Source organism: Salmo salar, chromosome ssa09 (genome assembly GCF_905237065.1).
Source record: "Salmo salar chromosome ssa09, Ssal_v3.1, whole genome shotgun sequence".
NCBI lineage: Eukaryota > Metazoa > Chordata > Actinopteri > Salmoniformes > Salmonidae > Salmo > Salmo salar.
Genome location: NC_059450.1, coordinates 33,338,815 through 33,358,804, shown reverse-complemented (window position 1 = coordinate 33,358,804; position 19,990 = coordinate 33,338,815). Strand labels below are relative to the sequence as shown.

The window sequence follows — 19,990 nt, the reverse complement described above, 5'->3', positions numbered from 1 at the left end:
CAGACTCACTGTAGAGAAAGAGCATTAGTGGGCCAGGCGTTTGGCCCTGAGCAATATGGATGGGTAGCCAGGCAACAGAAAAGTTGTCCCAAATAGCCTTTTAAATCTTTTAGTAACCAAACCCATGCTTACTTACAGTGCCCATTCACAAAAATAAAGCTAGCTGCTTATGTTTAGCTGCTCAGCCTTGCCTAAAATATCCCTAATCATGACTGGAATCAAAAGGTGATTGTGTAAACCGTGTTTAAAAAAAGAAAAGAGCCGTTGCTAGCTAGCCTCCAAAAGCAGGTTACTATCACCATTAACACTGGTTCAAAGCTTCAGAAAATATTCATACCCCTTGACTTATTCCAGTTACAGCCTGAATCCAACATGTATTAAATGCGTTTACCACCCATCTACACACAATACCCCATAAAAGTGAAAAAAATAAAGTTAGCAAATTTATTGAAAATTAAATATCTAATTTACAGAAGTATTCACACCCCTGAGTCAATATTTAGTAAAAGCACAGCTGTGAGTGTCTGGGTAAGTCTAAGTGCTTTCCACACCTGGATTATGCAACATTGTCCATTACTCTTTTCAAAATGCATCAAGCTCTCTCAAATTGGTTGTTGATCTTTTCTAGACAACCATTTTTCAGGTCTTGCCATAGATTTTTAAGTATATTTAAGTCAAAACTGTTCCTTGGCCACTCAGGAACATTCACGGTCTTCTTGGTAAGCAGCTCTAGTGTAAATTTGACCTTGTGTTTTAGGTTATTGTCCTGCTGAAAGGTGAATTCATCTCCCAATGTCTAGTGGAAAGCTGACTGAACCAGGTTTTCCTCTAGGATTTGACCTGTGTTTAGAGCCATACGTTTTAGTTTTTTATCCTGAAAAACTCCTGTTAACAATTTCAAGCATACCAAATAACATGATGCAGCCAACACTCTACTTGAAAATATGGAGAGTGGTACTCAGTAATGTGTTGTATTAGATTTGCCCCAAACATAACACTTTGTATTCAGGACAAAAAGTGAATTGGTTTGCAGTATTACTTATTGCAAACAGGATGCATGTTTTGGAACATCTGCACTCTGTACAGGCTTCCTGTCAATTAGGTTAGTATTGTAGAGTACCTACAATGTTGTTGATCCATCCTCAGTTTTTTTATTTTTGCCTTTATTTAACCAGGTGAGCTAGTTGAGAACAAGTTCTCATTTACAACTGCGACCTGGCCAAGATAAAGCAAAGCAGTGCGACAGAAAGAGTTACACATGGAATAAACAAGCGTACTGTCAATAACACAAAAGAGAAAAAAAATAAAGTCTATATACAGTGAGTGCAGCGATTTTTGAAATTCGTTCCAGTCACTGGCAGCAGAGAACTGGAAGGAAAGGCGGCCAAAGGAGGTGTTGGCTTTGTGGATGACCAGTGAGATATACAGTTCTCTCCTATCACAGCCATTAAACTCTGTAACTGTTTTAAAGTCCCCGTTGGCCTCATGGTGAAATCCCTGAGCGGTTTCATTTCTCTATGAAATTGACTTAGGAAGGACACCTGTATTTTTGTAGTGACTGGGTGTATTGATACAACATGCAAAAGTGTAATTAATAACATCACCATGCTCAAAGGGATATTCAATGTCTGCTTTTTTATTTATTTTTACCCATGTACCAATAGGTGCCCCTCGAGGCATTGGGAAAACCTCCCTGGTCTTTGTGGTTGAATCGGTGTTTGAAATTCACTGCTCGACTGAGGGATCTTACAGATAATTGTGTGTGTGGGGTAGGTGAGGAAGTCATTCAAAAATCATGTTAAAAACTATTGTGCTCCGAGGCCATGCAACTCATGTCCATGCAACTTATTGACTTGTTAAGCACATTTTTACTCCTGAACTTCGAGGCTTGCCATAACAAAGGGGTTTAACCTCTCTAGGGTAGGGGGCAGTATTTTCACATCCGGATAAAAAAAACGTACCTGATTTAATCTGGTTATTACTCCTGCCCAGAAACTAGAATATGCATATAATTGTTTTATTTGGATAGAAAACACCCTAAAGTTTCTAAAACTGTTTGAATGGTGTCTGAGTATAACAGAACTCATATGGCAGGCCAAAACCTGAGAAGATTGCATACAGGAAGTGCCCTCTCTGACCATTTCTTGGCCTTCTATACCCTCTTTATGGAAAATAGAGGATCTCTGCTGTAACGTGACATTTTCTAAGGCTCCCATAGGCTCTCAGAAGGCGCCAGAACGGGGAATGATGACTCTGCAGTCCCTGGCTGAAAAACAGTAGCGCATTTGGATAGTGGTCGATCTGAGAACAATGAAACGGGGGCGCGTGTGCACGTGAAGAGTCCATTTTACATTTTCAGTCTTTGAACGAAAACGACGTCTCCCGGTCTGAATATTATCGCTATTTTACGAGAAAAATCGCATAAAAATTGATTTTAAACAGCGTTTGACATGCTTCGAAGTATGGTAATGGAATATTTAGAATTTTTTTGTCACGACATGCGTCCGCGCGTCACGGTTCGGATAGGGACCTGAACGCACGGACAAAACAGAGGATATTTGAACATAACTATGGATTATTTTGAACCAAAACAACATTTGTGGATGAAGAAGTAGTCCTGGGAGTGCATTCTGATGAAGAACAGCAAAGGTAATACAATTTTTCTTATAGTAATTCTGAGTTTAGTGAACGCCAAACTTGGTGGGTGTCAAAATAACTAGCCCGTGATGGCGAGCTATCTACTCAGAATATTGCAAAATGTGCTTTTGCCGAAAAGCTATTTTAAAATCTGACACCGCGATTGCATGAAGGAGTTCTGTATCTATAATTCTTAAGATAATTGTTATGTTTTTTGTGAAAGTTTAACGTGAGTAATTTAGTAAATTCACCGGAAGTTTTCGGTATGTTTGCTAGTTCTGAACGTCACATGCTAATGTAAAAAGCTGGTTTTTGATATAAATATGAACTTGATTGAACAAAACATGCATGTATTGATTAACATAATGTCCTAGGAGTGTCATCTGATGAAGATCGAAGGTTAGTGCTGCATTTAGCTGTGGTTTTTGTGACATTATATGCTAGCTTGAAAAATGGGTGTGTGATTATTTCTGGCTGGGTACTCTGACATAATCTAATGTTTTGCTTTCGTTGTAAAGCCTTTTTGAAATCGGACAATGTGGTTAGATTAACGAGAGTCTTGTCTTTAAAATGGTGTAAAATAGTCATATGTTTGAGAAATTGAAGTTATAGCATTTAAGGTTTTTGAATATCGCGCCACTCGATTCCACTGGCTGTTGACTAGGTGGGACGATTTCGTCCCACATACCCGAGAGAGGTTAATACATTTCAGCTTTTAAATTTTGTATACCGTAAATTCCGGACTATAAGCCACGCTTTGAACCCCGCGGCTTAAATAATGACACGGCTAATATATGGATTTTTCCCGCTTTCAATTTAAAAAAAAACAAACAAAAAAAAAAAAAACCATTCTGTGACGTGCTCAGTTTTTTGGCGGCATGAAGCTTTCATTAGACCAATGAAATTGCCGAACGGGTTAAGGTCAAACAACTTTTGTTTACTGTTTAGATTAAATCGAGCGCTCTCAAACTTCCCATCATTCTGATTACGGTAGTCATTTTGTCACCCTCATCATGGCAAAGACACGGAGAAATGCATATGATGCAGCTTTCAAGTTGAAGGCGATTGATCTGGCTGTTGGAAAAGGAAATAGAGCTGCTGCACGGGAGCTTGGTCTTAATGAGTCGATGATAAGACATTGGAAACAGCAGCGTGAGGAATTGACTCAGTGCAAAAAGACAACTAAAGCTTACTGCTAATTGTTTATTGTTGTTACAAGCCGTGTTTCGTTAAAGCCTATTTATTTTTGTTACAAGCCGTGTTTCGTTAAAGCCTGTGTAAAGTTAATTTGTTTCAATGTACCGGTGGGTACCTGCGGCTTATAGACATATGGGGCTTATTTATGTTCAAAATAATATTTTTTTTTAAATTCAGTGGGTGCGGCTTATATTCAGGTGCGCATAATAGTCCGGAAATTACGGTATTTAAGATAAATAATAATAATTTTAAAAAATGCATAATTCCACTTTGACATTATGGAGTATTGTGACAAAAAAAATCTCCAATGAATCCTTTTTAAATTAAGGCTGTAACACAACAAAATGTGGAAAAAGTCTAGGGTTGTGAATACTTTCTGAAGGCACTGTAGTTGGAGCAGCTGACAACTTGACAGAACACTGTTCATTAAGACGCAAACGCAAATTTTCATCCCAACTCTGGGCAGGACACATTGCTTTACCCTGGTAGGCCATACTATAAAGGATTCTCTACAGACTCCTTTTCTGTGATCAAACAAAAGCATCCTGCAGTAACGTCACAAAAGACCTTTGGGCTCCCTGTAGAGCCATCACAACGAGGCTCTCAAACTCAGTGAAGAAGCTTTCAGCCAATACTACTTGCACTACTCCAATTTCACATGATAGAAATGGGACTCATTCATTAGTTCACACCGTAGCAAAATGTTTTGCAACAAAAATGTGAGTTTCTTATTGGGCAAGTTAAGCTAGGTCTTCTTTCCCCGTTTCGGTCAGTTTGCTTCTTAGTGAATACAGTGAGCTCTGCACGCTACAGCAAAAAAATAATAAAAAAAAAAAAAATCAGCTGTTTCTAAAAATATTAAAATAATCTCAGAGACTATAACAGAATTGATATGGCAGGTGAAAATCTGAAGAAAAACCAAGCAGAATTTTTTGGGGGGCGGTCCAAGGCTCTAACAATGGGAAGCTATGGGTCCTATGTAATTCCGGCTCCCATACTGCAATTCCTATGGCTTCCACTAGATGTCAGACTTTATTCAAGGTTTCAGGCTTGTTTATTGAAAAACGAGCAAGAATTTGGAGTTTTGGTGAAGAGAGCACCGGAACAATATCAGTCTTTTGGCACGCGAGGAAGAGGGCGCATGCTTACCAATTTCACTTTCCTATTGAACATACTACTTTCCGTATGAAATATTATAGTTTATTTACATTTTAGGATACCTGAGGATTAAATAGAAACGTCGTTTGACTTGTTTGGACGAAGTTTAGCGGTAGCTTTATCGACTCCTTTGTCTGCAAGTTGAACGAGTGGATTACTGAAATCGATGGTGCCAACTAAACTGACCTTTTGGGATATAAAGAAGGATTTTATCTAACAAAACGACCATTCATGTTGTAGCTGGGACCCTTGGGATTGCAAACAGAGGAAGATCTTCAAAAGTAAGTGATTTATTTAAATCGCTATTTGTGATTTTGTGAAGCCTGTGCTGGTTGAAAAATATGTTGATGTGGGGCGCAGTCCTCAGACAATCGCATGGTATGCTTTCGCTGTAAAGCCTATTGTAAATCGGACAACGCAGTTAGATTATCAAGAATGTAAGCTTTTGAATGATATAAGATACGTTCATGAATGTTTAATATTATTTATTTGAATTGCGCGCCCTCCAATTTCACCAGATGTTGTCGACTGGTGTCCCGCTATCCCTAAGAAGTTTTTAATATTACACTGTTATATGTTTCATTAACATTCAACTGTACCCTTCTCCAACTCTCCTCTCGCTGTCCTCATCCTCCCCTTCGTCCTCAGACTCTTTATCGGACTCCTCCAGACGTCGGCTGCATCCATTCCCCTGGGTGTCCCCTCCGTCTGACCTGCTGCTCTCTTTTTGACCACCCCTCTCCTCTCCACTGGTCTCCCCCACACCCAGAACACTTGGCTCCTGCTCTTTGATCTTCTCCAGCTTGACAGGCTCCTTCACCTCAGCTTTGACCGGGGTCACAGTGCACCGTCTCCTCCCCTGAGGGAAAGGATAGAGAAGAGATTAGTGTCTGGAACTCAGGAAAAAACAGTAACTATAGTACAACTCTTTCACACTTTCTCCTTGCATCTTCCTCAAAACACATTGGATGAAAAGATCAGAGGGGATGAAACCCAGTTCAATTCATTTTGAGAAGGCGAATTGGGAGGAAATCTAAGAGTTAGAAAAAAGTTAAATCACCACAAAGGACAAAAGTTGCTTTTGAGAACTCCTAACCCTGGGAGAGGCGATATCTTTGTGGCTCTCTTTGTCGCTCTCACTCCCCGACTCAGCCTCCTCCTGGGCAGGCTTGTCCTCTGTGGCTGCAGTAGACTCATTCTGGACGGGTGGTGTTGGGCCCTTGCCAACCTTGTCCTTCACCTCAGGGACCTGGGCAGCCTTCTGCTCTGTCTGGGACTGGGAGGACTGGGATGCTGGACGAGCCTCGTTGTGGTGGATGGTCCTGAACACAATGCAGGCTGAGCGGCAGTACTCCTCAAAGCCATACAGGTACCTACACAAAGTAAATGTCACTCACCACACACGTCTAAATAATCTTGGTGCAAAAAACTGAAATATCCATCAATCAAATGTATTTATATAGCCCTATAGTAATCCGTCCTAGAAGACAGTTTGAATTTATCATGCCAAGACGTTGAGTGCATCTCAACATCAACGCAAATGACTCAACAGCTTCAAAAGAAAGACGTGTCTGGTAAAGAGTGCTTGTCAGTACGAGTGAAGTGAACCAGCACCTACTTTCTGTAGGCAGTCTTCACATTGTAGGAGGCAGCAGAGTTTAGGATGGGAATGCCCAGGTCCATGTAGATTTGTTTCCATACAGATCCACTTTCAATCTGCAAATAACAACCATCAACTTAACATATGAAGGCTACGCTATATCAAGAATATCTTCAACAAAACAAACAAGGAGGTAAGTGAGACTAAACCCTACCAACATCACTTGATCGAGAAACAGTCCAAATTGTTAAGTCATATCAGGCCTATTGTTTTCTATGCCCTCATAACAGCTGACGTGCAGAACACCAGCCAGACAGCCCCATCCATGACCTTGATAGTCCACTAAAAAGCTACATGCTGCGATTCAGCTTACAGAGGAGAGACAAAGCTTGAGAGAACGGGCTGTTCACATTAGATGACGAGACCAGACAGTCTCCCTGCCTGCCACTGCAGTGAGGAGGACTCGGATGAAAGAGGCAGGGGGGTGTTAGCTGTATAGATGAGATGCACTCACTTTGTCACAGCCCCCCTGCTGGTAGACTAGCCTGAAGAGCTTGAAGAGGTTCAGATCCTTGTAGCCGAGCACAGGAGGCTTGTTAATTGGCGTCCCTGAGGAGGAGATGTGGAGAAGAGCAGTGAGAGGAAAAGTAGTACATTCTAGGGCATTCCAAATCACAGGAGCATCGTTCTTATTTCATATGTTGTCGTTGAATGACTGATAAGGATGCATTGTGATTAAAAAAAAAACTGCAGTGAAATCAAATGAATGAAGGATGGATGGGGCATTCAGAGCCAGAGCCGGCAAGGTAGTGTGTGCGCTTGCAGTCAAGTGTTGTGCGCTGTAAAAGTCATGAAAGATCAATGGACCCTGGTCAAAAGCAGGGCACTATATAGGAAATAGGGTGCTATTTGAGACAGACAGGGAAAACGCAGGAAGATAAATGGAACAGGGCTGAAGGCTCACCTCGATCCTCCATGAACTTATACAGCTGCTGCAGGAAGTGATCCCTCTCCTCTGGGTCCGCCTCATCCTCAGGCTGCTGGGAAAGTAAACGCAACACACCTTGGTTAAAATAGGCAAATGAGGCATCAACCGACGATATCTTGTGCTAGTCATTACCTGTCAGCGACTGTGCTGTTATTCTGACAAGGTCTCTCGACAAACATATTTTAGTCCTAAATACAAATGCAACTAATTTGATAAAATAAAAAGGTAAAGTTTTCAAAGAGACAGAAGACATAATGAAAAGCTGTGAGTAGATAAGGCATGCAAGTAAAACCCATCAGTCCTGACATAGTTACATTCCTGTAGAGTTAGCAATGCTATTATTTACATAAGCATTCAGACCCTTTGTATTGAGCTCAGGTGCACCCTGTTTCCATTGATCATTGTTGAGCCGTTACTACAACTTGGAGTCCACCTGTGGTAAATTCAATTGATTGGACATGATTTGGAAAGGCACACACACACCTGTCTATATAAGGTCCCTCAGTTGACAGTACATGTCAGAGCAAAAACCAAGCCATGAGGTCGAAGGAATTGTCCGTAGAGCGCTGAGACAGGAATGTGTTGAGGTACAGATCCAGTGAAGGGTAGCAAAACATTTATGCAGGATTGAAGGTCCAAGAACACAATGATGGCCTTCATCATTCTTAAAATGGAAGAAACTATGGACCACAAAGAGTCTTCCTAGAGCTTGCCGCTCGTACAAACTGAGCAATCGAGGGAGAAGAGTCTTGGTCAGGGAGATGACCAAGAATCAGATGGTCACTCTGACAGAGCTCTAGAGTTCCTCTGTGGAGATCTAAATCCTTCCAGAAGGACAACCATCTCCGCAGCACTCCACCAATCAGGCTTTTATGGTAGAATGGCCAGATGGAAGCCACACCTCAATAAAAAAAAAAAGGCACGACAGCTCCCTTGGAGTTTGCCAAACTGTACCTAAAGGACTCAGACCATGAGAAAAAAGATTCTCTGGTCTGATGAAACAAAGATTCAACTATTTCGACTCAATACCAAGCGTCACGTCTGGAGAACACCGTAGGGATGGTGCCAGGTTAAGCATGGTGGTGGCAGCATCATGCTGTGGGGACATATTTTTAAATCGGCAGGGACTGAAAGACTAGTGAGGATCGAGGCAAAGAGGAACGGAGCAAAGTACAGCGAGATCCTTGAGGCAAAGAGGAACGGAGCAAAGTACAGCGAGATCCTTGATGAAAATCTGCACAAGAGCGCAAAGGACCTCAGACTGGGGCTAAGGCTAACCTTCCAACAGGACAATGACCCTAAGCAAACAGCCAAGACAACGCAGGAGTGGCTTCGGGACAAGTCTCTGAATGTCCATGAGTGGCCCAGCCAGAGGTCAGACTTGAACCTGAACGAACACCTCTGGAGAAACCTGAAAACAGCTGTGAAGCGACGCTCCCCATCCATCCTGAATAGACCTTGAGAGAATCTGCAGAGAAGAAATGGGAGAAACTCCCCAAATAGAGCTGTACCAAGTAGAGGTCGATCGATTATGATTTTTCAACACCGATACTGATTAAAATCGGCCAATTTTTTTATTTTTTTTATTTGTAATAATGACAATTACAACAATACTGAATGAACACTTATTTTAACTTAATATAATACATCAATAAAATCAATTTAGCCTCAAAAAAATAATGAAATATGTTCAATTTGGTTTAAATAATGCAAACACAAAGTGTTGGAGAAGTAAAAGTGCAATATGTGCCATGTAAGAAAGCTAACGTTTAAGTGCCTTGCTCAGAACATGGGAACATATGAAAGCTGGTGGTTCCTTTTAACATGAGTCTTCAATATTCCCAGGTAAGAAGTTTTAGGTTATAGGAATTATAGGACTATTTCTCTCTATACGCTTTGTATTTCATATACCTTTGACTATTGGATGTTCTTATAGGCACATTAGTATTGCCAGTGTAACAGTATAGCTTCCGTCCCTCTCCTCACTCCTACCTGGGCTCGAACCAGGAACACATCGACAACAGCCACCCTCAAAGCAGCGTAACCCATGCAAAGCAAAGGGAACAACTACTCCAAGTCTCAGAGTGAGTGACGTTTGAAACGCTATTAGCGCGCACCCGCTAACTAGCTAGCCATTTCACATCGGTTACACCAGCCTAATCTTGGGAGTTGACAGGCTTGAAGTCATAAACAGCGCAATGCATTGCGAAAAGCTGCTGGCAAAACGCACAAAAGTGCTGTTTGAATGAATGCTTACGAGCCTGCTGGTGCCCACCATCGCTCAGTCAGACTGCTCTATCAAATCATAGACTTAATTATAACATAATAACACACAGAAATACGAGCCTTAGGTCATTAATATGGTCGAATCCGGAAACTATCATCTCGAAAACAAGTTCTTTCAGTGAAAGTGGAACCGGTCCGTATTTTATCTAACGGGTGGCATCCCTAAGTCTAAATATTCCTGTTACATTGCACAACCTTCAATGGTATTTCATAATTACGTCAACTTCTGGCAAATTAGTTCGCAACGAGCTAGGCAATGAACGCAAGAGCAGTGACACAATTTCATGTTAGCAGGCAATATTAACTAAATATGCAGGTTTAAAAATATATACTTGTGTATTGATTTTAAAGAAAGGCATTGATGTTTATGGTTAGGTACATTGGTGCAACGACAGTGCTTTTTTCGCAAATGCGCTTGTTAAGTCATCACCCGTTTGTTGAAGTAGGCTGTGATTCGATGAGAAATTAACAGGCACCGCATCGATTATATGCAACGCAGGACACGTTAGATAAACTAGTAATATCATCAACCATGTGTAGTTAACCTCTCTAGGGTAGGGGGCAGTATTTTCACATCCGGATAAAAAAACGTACCCGATTTAATCTGGTTATTACTACTGCCCAGAAACTAGAATATGCATATCATTGTTTGATTTGGATAGAAAACACCCTAAAGTTTCTAAAACTGTTTGAATGGTGTCTGTGAGTATAACAGAACTCATATGGCAGGCCAAAACCTGAGAAGATTCTGTACAGGAAGTGCCCTCTGTGACCATTTCTTGGCCTTCTATACCCTCTTTATCGAAAACAGAGGATGTCTGCTGTAACGTGACATTTTCTAAGACTCGCACAGGCTCTCAGAAGGCGCCAGAACGTTGAATGATGACTCTGCAGTCCCTGGCTGAAAAACAGTAGCGCATTTGGATAGTGGTCGATCTGAGAACAATGAAACAGGGGCGCGTGTGCACGTGAAGAGTCCATTTTACATTTTCAGTCTTTGAACGAATACGACGTATCCCGGTCGGAATATTAACGCTATTTTAGGAGAAAAATAGCATAAAAATGCATTTTAAACAGCGTTTGACATGCTTCGAAGTACGGTAACGGAATATTTTGAATTTTTTTGTCACGACATGCGTCCGCGCGTCACCGTTCAGATAGTGTCTTGAACGCAAGAACAAAACAGAGGATATTTGAACATAACTATTGATTATTTTGAACTAAAACAACATTTGTGGATGAAGTATTAGTCCTGGGAGTGCATTCTGACGAAGAACAGCAAAGGTAATCCAATTTTTCTTAAAACAATTCTGAGTTTAGTAAACGCCAAACTTGGTCGGTGTCAAATTAGCTAGCCCGTGATGGCGAGCTATCTACTCAGAATATTGCAAAATGTGCTTTTGCCGAAAAGCGATTTTAAAATCTGACACCGTGATTGCATAAAGGAGTTCTGTATCTATAATTCTTAAAATAATTATGTTTTTTTGTGAACGTTTATTGTGAGTAATTTAGTAAATTCACCGGAATTTTACGGTATGTTTGCTAGTTCTGAACGTCACATGCTAATGTAAAAAGCTGGTTTTTGATATAAATATGAACTTGATTGAACAAAATATGCATGCATTGTATAACATAATGTCCTAGGAGTGTCATCTGATGAAGATCAAAGGTTAGTGCTGCATTTAGCTGTGGTTTTTTGTGACATATGCTAGCTTGAAAAATGGGTGTGTGATTATTTCTGGCTGGGTACTCTGCTGACATAATCTAAAGTTTTGCTTTCGTTGTAAAGCCTTTTTGAAATCGGACAATGTGGTTGGATTAACGAGAGGCTTGTCTTTAAAATGGTGTAAAATAGTCATATGTTTGAGAAATTGAAGTAATAGCATTTTTAAGGTTTTTGAATATCGCGCCACTCGATTCCACTGGCTGTTGACTAGGTGGGACGATTTCGTCCCACATACCCGAGAGAGGTTAACTAGTGATTATGTTAAGATTGATCGTTAAGATAAGTTTAATGCTAGCTAGCAACTTACCTTGGCTTCTTGCTGCCCTCGCGTAACAGGTAGTCAGCCTGCCATGCAGGCTCCTCGTGGAGTGCAATGTAAGGCAGGTGGTTAGAGCGTTGGACTAGTAATCGGAAGGTTGCAAAAACGAATCTCCCCTGAACAAGGCAGTTAACCCCTGTTTACTAGGTGAATATATTTTATGACATACATTATTTTTTGTTAACTAGTAAATAGTAGCCTAGAGCAAAGTGTGTGTAAATCATTTCTAACTTGTTAATTTCTGCTAGTTCGTTTTTGCTTCCGATCTGGGTTTTAGCTTGCTTGAGTCTGCTAACGGAGGAGTGTTAAATTCACCTGTTTCCATACAAAACATTTCTTACAAAGGAGTTGTTTAATCTAACTGCTTAACTATTTCTGTACATGGAATTATATTTGTTTTGTTTTTTTATTTGTCATTTTATTCTAATCTTTACAGGAAAATGCCACAGGCACTATCTGATGTGGAGACATTTCACTGCAGCTAATGTAGAAGGAAAAGCTGTGTACATTTGCAAATACTGTGCCAAATCATGTGAAGAACGCAACAAAGATGCCAAATCATTCGGCCAAGTGCACAACAAGCAACCTCTGACAAAAGTCCCTCTACTTCTATTCGAGGTGAAAATGATGAATCAGACACCTTATCGATAGCAACAGCCCACGGCCCTCCTGGAATCAGAAGTTTTTTTGACTCAAATGGAGGAATGTATTCAGAGAAATGCTGATGAATGTCTTGCTCGAGCTGTGTATGCAACTGGTTCACCTCTGATGCTCACAGGCAATGTGTATTGGAAGAGATTTATGAATGTTCTTTGCCCAGCATACACCCCTCCAACCAGACATGTTTTATCTACTCATTTGCTGGACACAGAGTTCAAGTAAAGGTCAAGCTAATCATAGAGAAAGCGGACTGTATTGCAATCATCTCTGATGGGTGGTCGAATGTTCGTGGGCAAGGAATAATTAACTACATCTCCACACCTCAACCAGTATTCTACAAGAGCACAGACACAAGGGACAACAGACATACCGGTCTCTACATTGCAGATGAGTTGAAGGCAGTCATAAATGACCTTGGAGCACAGAAGGTATTTGCACTGGTGACAGACAATGCTGCGAACATGAAGGCTGCTTGGTCTAAAGTGGAGTCGTCCTACCCTCACATCACACACAATGGCTATGCTGCTCATGCATTGCATCTGCTCCTCAAGGACATCATGACACTGAAAACAATGGATACACTCTACAAGAGAGCCAAGGAAATTGTTAGGCATGTGAAGGGTCATCAATTGATAGCAGCAATCTACCTCACCAAGCAGGAGAAGTGAGAAGAATAAGAGCACAAAATTGAAGCTGCCCAGCAACACCCGTTTGTCAAATATGATGACAACACCACCCAGTCTCCTGGAGGGGAAGGAGTCTCTCCAAGAAATGGCCACATCACAGTCTGCTGATATGGACAGCCCCATCAAGAGGATCCTACTGTATGATGTATTTTGGGAGAGTGGTAAGCAGCCTGAAACCTATATCAGTAGCCATTGCACGGATTGAGGGAGACAATTCCATCCTGTCTGATATTCAGACTCTGCTTGCAGATGTTAGAGAAGAAATCCGTACTGCCTTGCCCACTTCACTGTCGCTCCAAGCAGAGGAAACTGCAGTTCTGAAATACATCAAAAGGCGTGGACTTCTGCCTGAAGCCCATACACGCCACAGCGTACATGTTGGACCCCAAGAATGCAGGCAAGAGCATCCTGTCTGGTGCAGAGATCAACAAGGCCTATGGTGTCATCAATACCGTGTCTCGCCACCTTAGCCTGAATGAGGGCAAGGTTCTTGGCAGTCTGGCGAAGTACACTTCCAAGCAAGGGCTTTGGGATGTAGACGCAATATGGCAGTCGTGCCAACATATCTCATAAGCCACCTGGTGGAAGGGACTGAGCCATCCTCAACAAGGTTGGAAAGTGACAGTGAAGATGAGGCCTCAGAGGCTGATGTTCAAGAGGTGGACATTGAGGAGGTCCAGGGAGAAGACATGGAAGCCTGAGAGGAAGACAAGCAAAGCTTTCGTTTCTAGATTATTTTACAGATGTATGTTGAAAATGCTTTTGAGAGATGCGATGGATTGGGGATCATTCAATATTCTCTTTTGTAGTTCAGTGAAATCATCCCATGTGAAGAGTCAACTCATTTAATTCAAGTTCAATTCGTAACTAATTATTTCATTTTTTTCTATTGGAAGGATTGTTATTTACAATTATGATAAGGTAAAAGGTTTATGTTTGTATCCATATGATATGGTAAATATATCCAATGCAAAAAACACCTACATCGAAATGGTATTAATATTAATTTGCATATACAGTTGAAATCGGAAGTTTACATACACTTAGGTTGGCGTCATTAAAACAAGTTTTTCAACAACTCCACAAATTTCTTGTTAACAAACTATAGTTTTGGCAAGTCGGTTAGGACATGTAGTTTGTGCATGACACAAGTCATTTTTACAACAATTGTTTACAGACAGATTATTTCACTGTATCACAATTCCAGTGGGTCAGAAGTTTACATACACTAAGTTGACTGTGCATTTAAATAGCTTAGAAAATTACAGAAAATGATATGGCTTTAGAAGCTTCTGATAGGCTAATTGACATTATTTGAGTCAATAGGTGTACCTGCGGATGTATTTCAAGGCCTACCTTGAAACTCAGTGCCTCTATGCTCCTCAAAAAAGAATTGTAGACATCCACAAGTCTGGTTCATCCTTGGGAGCAATTTCCAAACACCTGAAGGTACCACATTCATCTGTACAAACAATAGTACGCAAGTAAAAACACCATGGGACCACGCAGCCATCATACCAGTCAGGAAGGAGTCTCCTAGAGATGAACGTACTTTGGTGCGAAAAGTGCAAATCAATCCCAGAAGAACAGCAAAGGACCTTGTGAAGATGCTGGAGGAAACAGGTACAAAAGTATCTATATCCACAGTAAAATGAGTCCTATATCGACATAACCTGAAAGGCCGCTCAGCAGGGAAGAAGCCACTGCTCCAAAACGGCCATAAAAAAAGCCAGACTACGATTTGAAACTGCACATGGAGATAAAGATCGTACTTCTTGGAGAAATGTCCTCTGGACTGATAAAACAAAAATAGAACTGTTTGGCCATAATGACCATCGTTATGTTTGGAGGAAAAATGGGGAGGCTTGCAAGCCGAAGAACACCATCCCAACTGTGAAGCACGGGGGTGATAGCATCATGTTGTGGGGGTGCTTTGCTGCAGGAAGGACTGGTGCACTTCACAAAATAGATGGCATCACGAGGAGGGAAAATTATGTGGATATATTGAAGCAACATCAAGACATCAGTCAGGAAGTTAAAGCTTGGTCGCAAATGGGTCTTCCAAATGGACAATGACCCCAAGCATAATTCCAAAGTTGTGGCAAAATGGCTTAAGGACAACAAAGTCAAGGTATTGGAGTGGCCATCACAAAGCCCTGAGCTCAATCCTATAGAACATTTGTGGGCAGAACTGAAAAAGCATGTGCGAGCAAGGAGGCCCACAAACCTGACTCAGTTACACCAGCTCTGTCAGGAGGAATGGGCCAAAATTCCCCCAACTTATTGTGGGAAGCTTGTGGAAGGCTACCCGAAACATTTGACGCAAGTCAAACAATTTAAAGGCAATGCTACCAAATACTAATTGAGTGTATGTAAACTTCTGACCCACTGGGAATGTGACAAAAGGAATAAAAGCTGAAATAATTCTCTCTCCTATTATTTTGACATTTCACATTCTTAAAATAAGTGGTGACCCTAACTTACCTAAGACAGGGAATTTTTACTACGATTAAATGTCAGGAATTGTGAAAACTGAGTTTAAATGTATTTAGCTAAGGTGTATGTAAACTTCTGACTTCAACTGTATTCCCGTTAATTCCCACAGAAAGTTTCCACCTGTGAATATTCCCCAAAATGTGCAACCCTATAAAGGCTTAAAATGTAGTGGTGTTTACACAGTTCCAAATGGTCCGAAATTTACATTGTAATCTAACGGCCCTTCTTTGGACACTGTGCTAACAAACCTCCAAACGAGCTTCAATGCCATACAACACTCATTCCGAGTTCTCCAACTGCAAGTAAAACTAAGTGCATGCTCTTCAACCAATTGCTGCCCGCACTCTCCCGCCCGTCCAGCATCACTAATCTGGACGGTTCTGACCTAGAACATGCAGACAACTACAAATACCTAGGTGTCTGGTTAGACTGTAACTCTCCTTCCAGACTCACATTAAGCATCTCCAATCCAAAACTAAATCTAGAATCGGCTTCCTATTTCGCAACAATGCATCCTTCACTTATGCTGCCAAACGTACCCTCGTAAAACTGACTATCCTACCGATCCTTGACTTCAGCGATGTCATTTAAAAAAAATTAGCCTCCAACACTCTACTCAGCAAATTGGATGTAGTCTATCAGTGCCATCCGTTTTGTCACCAAAGCCCCATATACTACCCACCACTGCGACCTGTATGCTTTCGTTGGCTGGCCCTCACTACATATGCGTCGCCAAACCCACTGGCTCCAGGTCATCTATAAGTCTATGCTAGGTAAAGCCTTGCCTTATCTCAGCTCACTGGTCACCATAGCAACATCCACACATAGCACACGCTCCAGCAGGTATGTTGCACTGGTCATCCCCAAAGCCAACACTTCCTTTGGCTGCCTTTCCTTCCAGTTCTCTGCTGCCAATGACTGGAACGAATTGCAAAAGTCACTGAAGCTGTTGACTTATATCTCCCTCTCTAACTTTAAGCATCAGCTGTCAGAGCAGCTTACCAATCACTGTACACAGCCAATCTGTAAATAGCACACCCGACTACCTCATCCCGATATTGTTACTTATCCTCTTGCTCTTTTGCACCCCAGTATCTATATTCTCTACTTGCACATCAACTGCACACGCCAGTATTAATGCTAAATTGTAATTATTTCGCCTCCATGGCCTATTTATTGCCTTTACCTCCCTACATTTTCACACACTGTACATATATTTTTCTATTGTGTTATTGACTGTATGTTTATGTGTAACTCTGTTGTTTTGTCGCACTGCTTTGCTTTATCTTGGCCAGGTCGCAGTTGTAAATGACAACTTGTTCTCAACTGGTCTACCTGGTTAAATAAAAGGTACATATATATATATATTTTTTTTTTAAACAGCAACTGTTTGGCATACATAATACTCCTTACCTTCTTTTTCTTGATATCCAGTATTTTTCACAACTAGTCAAATTTATTGCACAGATCCCACTTACCCTTTACCTCCTGAGCAATCAGTAAACGTTCACACACAGACAATCGCCGTTATTATTTTTTTAAACAGCACGTCTTAGCTTGGCCCGGCACAATCAAATCAATTGCAGTCAGACTCTAGAATGTGTGTGTCTTAATTATTTCATCAAACTGCATGCTTAAAACAGACTACATTTTATTTGATTAAAACACCTAGGATGTGTCTATATATGGAAAAATACACGTTTTAAAATTTCTACCAATCGATTCGTCTAAAGACAACTCAGTTGATCAAGATGTTTTTTATTTTTTACATTTTTTTTAAAGTCGGGGACAGCCCTAGTGTTGGTGTGTAACCTATTCACAGTAACCAGGGCCATAGATACGGCTCCCTATGTACATCATTACTAGCGAACAGACACTGTCACAGTACACTGAAGTCAAATGGAGGAACTAGAAAGAAAAATCAACTATGTCCATGCCATTGTGATCAATGTAGGTTGTACTGTGTAAACTACACCATGATCGACAAACTGCTCCATAAAAGTAAATACACAGTGAAGTGAACCTATTTCACTCATGAGAAGCAAAGCATTTGTCAAAACCAGCCGAGGTAGAAAGAAACCTTGAGGAGTAAGGGGGCCTTCCCACGAATAGGACAGCCTGGCTGGCACGCCTCCACTGGACCTCAGCCAATCCCCACAGGCCCTCTCTAAACGATAGGAAGTAGCTGCTGGTTGGTATGGGAACAGTGTCGGAAACCATACAAATGGTCATTTGTCCAAAACTCTGGGAGAAGGAAGAATGAACCATTGTTGTTCCTGAGGCAGGGGCTATCCCACACACTAGGAGTGTATCCCAGATGGGACCCTATTCACTATGGGCCCTGGTCAAAAGTAGTTACACTAAAAGGGAATATGGTGCAATTTGGGATGTATCCAGGGTCTATTGGGAGTCTGGCTCAATCAAGGTGATTCAGTAGCCACAAGATGTCAGGGTGGGAACGCAATGATGGTATGGTGCAAGCCAACTTCATTGACAGACCAGGCAGGTGAGGTCACTACAGTGTGCAATACAACAGCTGGGTTTACACTACTCAATGAGACGGATCTTGTTTTGAACCTTATCACTGTAAAATAAGATCTTCCTTTTTTCTCTCCATGAAGTAGTACCTATTATAACCTCCAAGCCCAAACGTCACAAGCAGGTTATGATGGCCACTGTTAGAACATTACACTTCAGTATACAGTCAAACAGTTGAACTAATGCTTTGTCAAAACTAATAAATTCTAATTTCTGAATGTGGCAAGGTACTGGTCTAGTCAGCACCTCAAAAGGAAAGTGGTTTACTTGTAGGAAACAGAACCATGTTCTTCTTACCTCGTCATCCTCCTTCTCCTCCTCCTCCTCACTATCCTTTCCTTCCTTGTCCTCCTCATCACTGCTGGAGGATTCTAAGATCTCGCTCATGTCCATCTTCCAACTGTCAGGGACCACCTTGGTTTTGAGGAAATGCACTGCCTCGTCCAACCCTGGGAATAGCCAGATGATGTCAAGAGTTACAGGTCAATTTTATGTCAATTCAGTTGACTTGGACAAGACATTTCTCCATAGGAATGCCCATTCAGTTCTTGAACTAACTGGAATTGAGTGTTGAGCTCCCTAGATGAGCCATCCTTACCGTTCCTCAACGAGAATTCAGCTTTAGAGATGCTGTCCATGTTCACTTCATGGATCTCCTTTCTTGCCACAGTGCGACTGAAAAAAAAATAAAACATTTAAATGCACATGCATTCAGCTACAATGTCACCAATTATGAGAATACGACAATAGCAAAAAGACATGCATATTTACATTGCCCTTGGCTAGAAAATGTATGACGGGGCAAATATCAAACAAGACAATGTTTGTAAACTAACCAGAATTTCCTTAACTCTACGACACAAGAGTAGGATGAACAATGCTTACAATTTGGAGTCTGCAAATGATCTCACTAAACATTGGTCTTTCTTGACTGTCAGGTCATCATTGCAGCTGGGTGATATCACCTAGACAGAACCAATAAAGAAAGGGAAAATTAGGCGCAATTGCAAATAGTGCTGGACGATATATTGTAAATACCGGTATGGAGCAACGTACCATCTCTGAAGGTATTTTTATACAGTGCTCAATAAATCAGAAGTTCAACAAATTGGACAACGTCACTGTCAGTTTCTTCACAGTTTGGTTGAGAACAAAACCATCAGAATAGAGAATCATTAAAATCACTTAGAATTCATGTTACCACCATTCTAGGGTCATGCACTACTCATAAGTTGTATTAAGAACATAAAACAAAGTCAAATATGAGAAATATAATATATTGTCTTTATCACCCAGTCCTAATATCAAAGAGGAGTCATACTAGAAGAACCAAAAGGCCAAGGAGGGTTATTATCAATTTGCTTTTAGTTTCACAATGGGTTCCATTTTTCAAGTGGTTGTATAAACCAGTAGTTTCCAACCTTTTTTGAACCATGGCACACCTTAATGGGATCAAAAATATATATTTTTTAAAGATTACAATGGGGTTTATCGGCACTTCATGATAGTTAATTTGTGTGTACATCTTTAAGAGTGTCCTGCGAATCTGTGCTGGAAATGTAAAAAAGTTAAGGAAAAAAAGAGAGACCGGCAGAGAGAGCGAAAGAGGGAGAGAGAAAGAGACCGGCAGGCAGAGAGAGAGAGAAAGGAAGAGACCCTTGAGGAAGAGACGTGCCATTTCCAGGCCCAGGGAAATGTG

At 41.1% G+C, this 19,990-nt stretch overlaps 1 protein-coding gene across 1 annotated transcript in view; it reads right to left on the bottom strand.

Moving 5' to 3' along the window:
- LOC106611238 (AT-rich interactive domain-containing protein 4A) overlaps nt 1-19,990 on the bottom strand; it is a 61,391-nt gene that overhangs the window by 16,007 nt on the left and 25,394 nt on the right. The window contains 8 exon segments of the mRNA XM_014211236.2: nt 5,592-5,851; nt 6,089-6,365; nt 6,611-6,708; nt 7,107-7,201; nt 7,557-7,632; nt 18,589-18,740; nt 18,890-18,966; nt 19,177-19,256. Coding sequence (XP_014066711.2) covers nt 5,592-5,851; nt 6,089-6,365; nt 6,611-6,708; nt 7,107-7,201; nt 7,557-7,632; nt 18,589-18,740; nt 18,890-18,966; nt 19,177-19,256 — 1,115 coding nt within the window.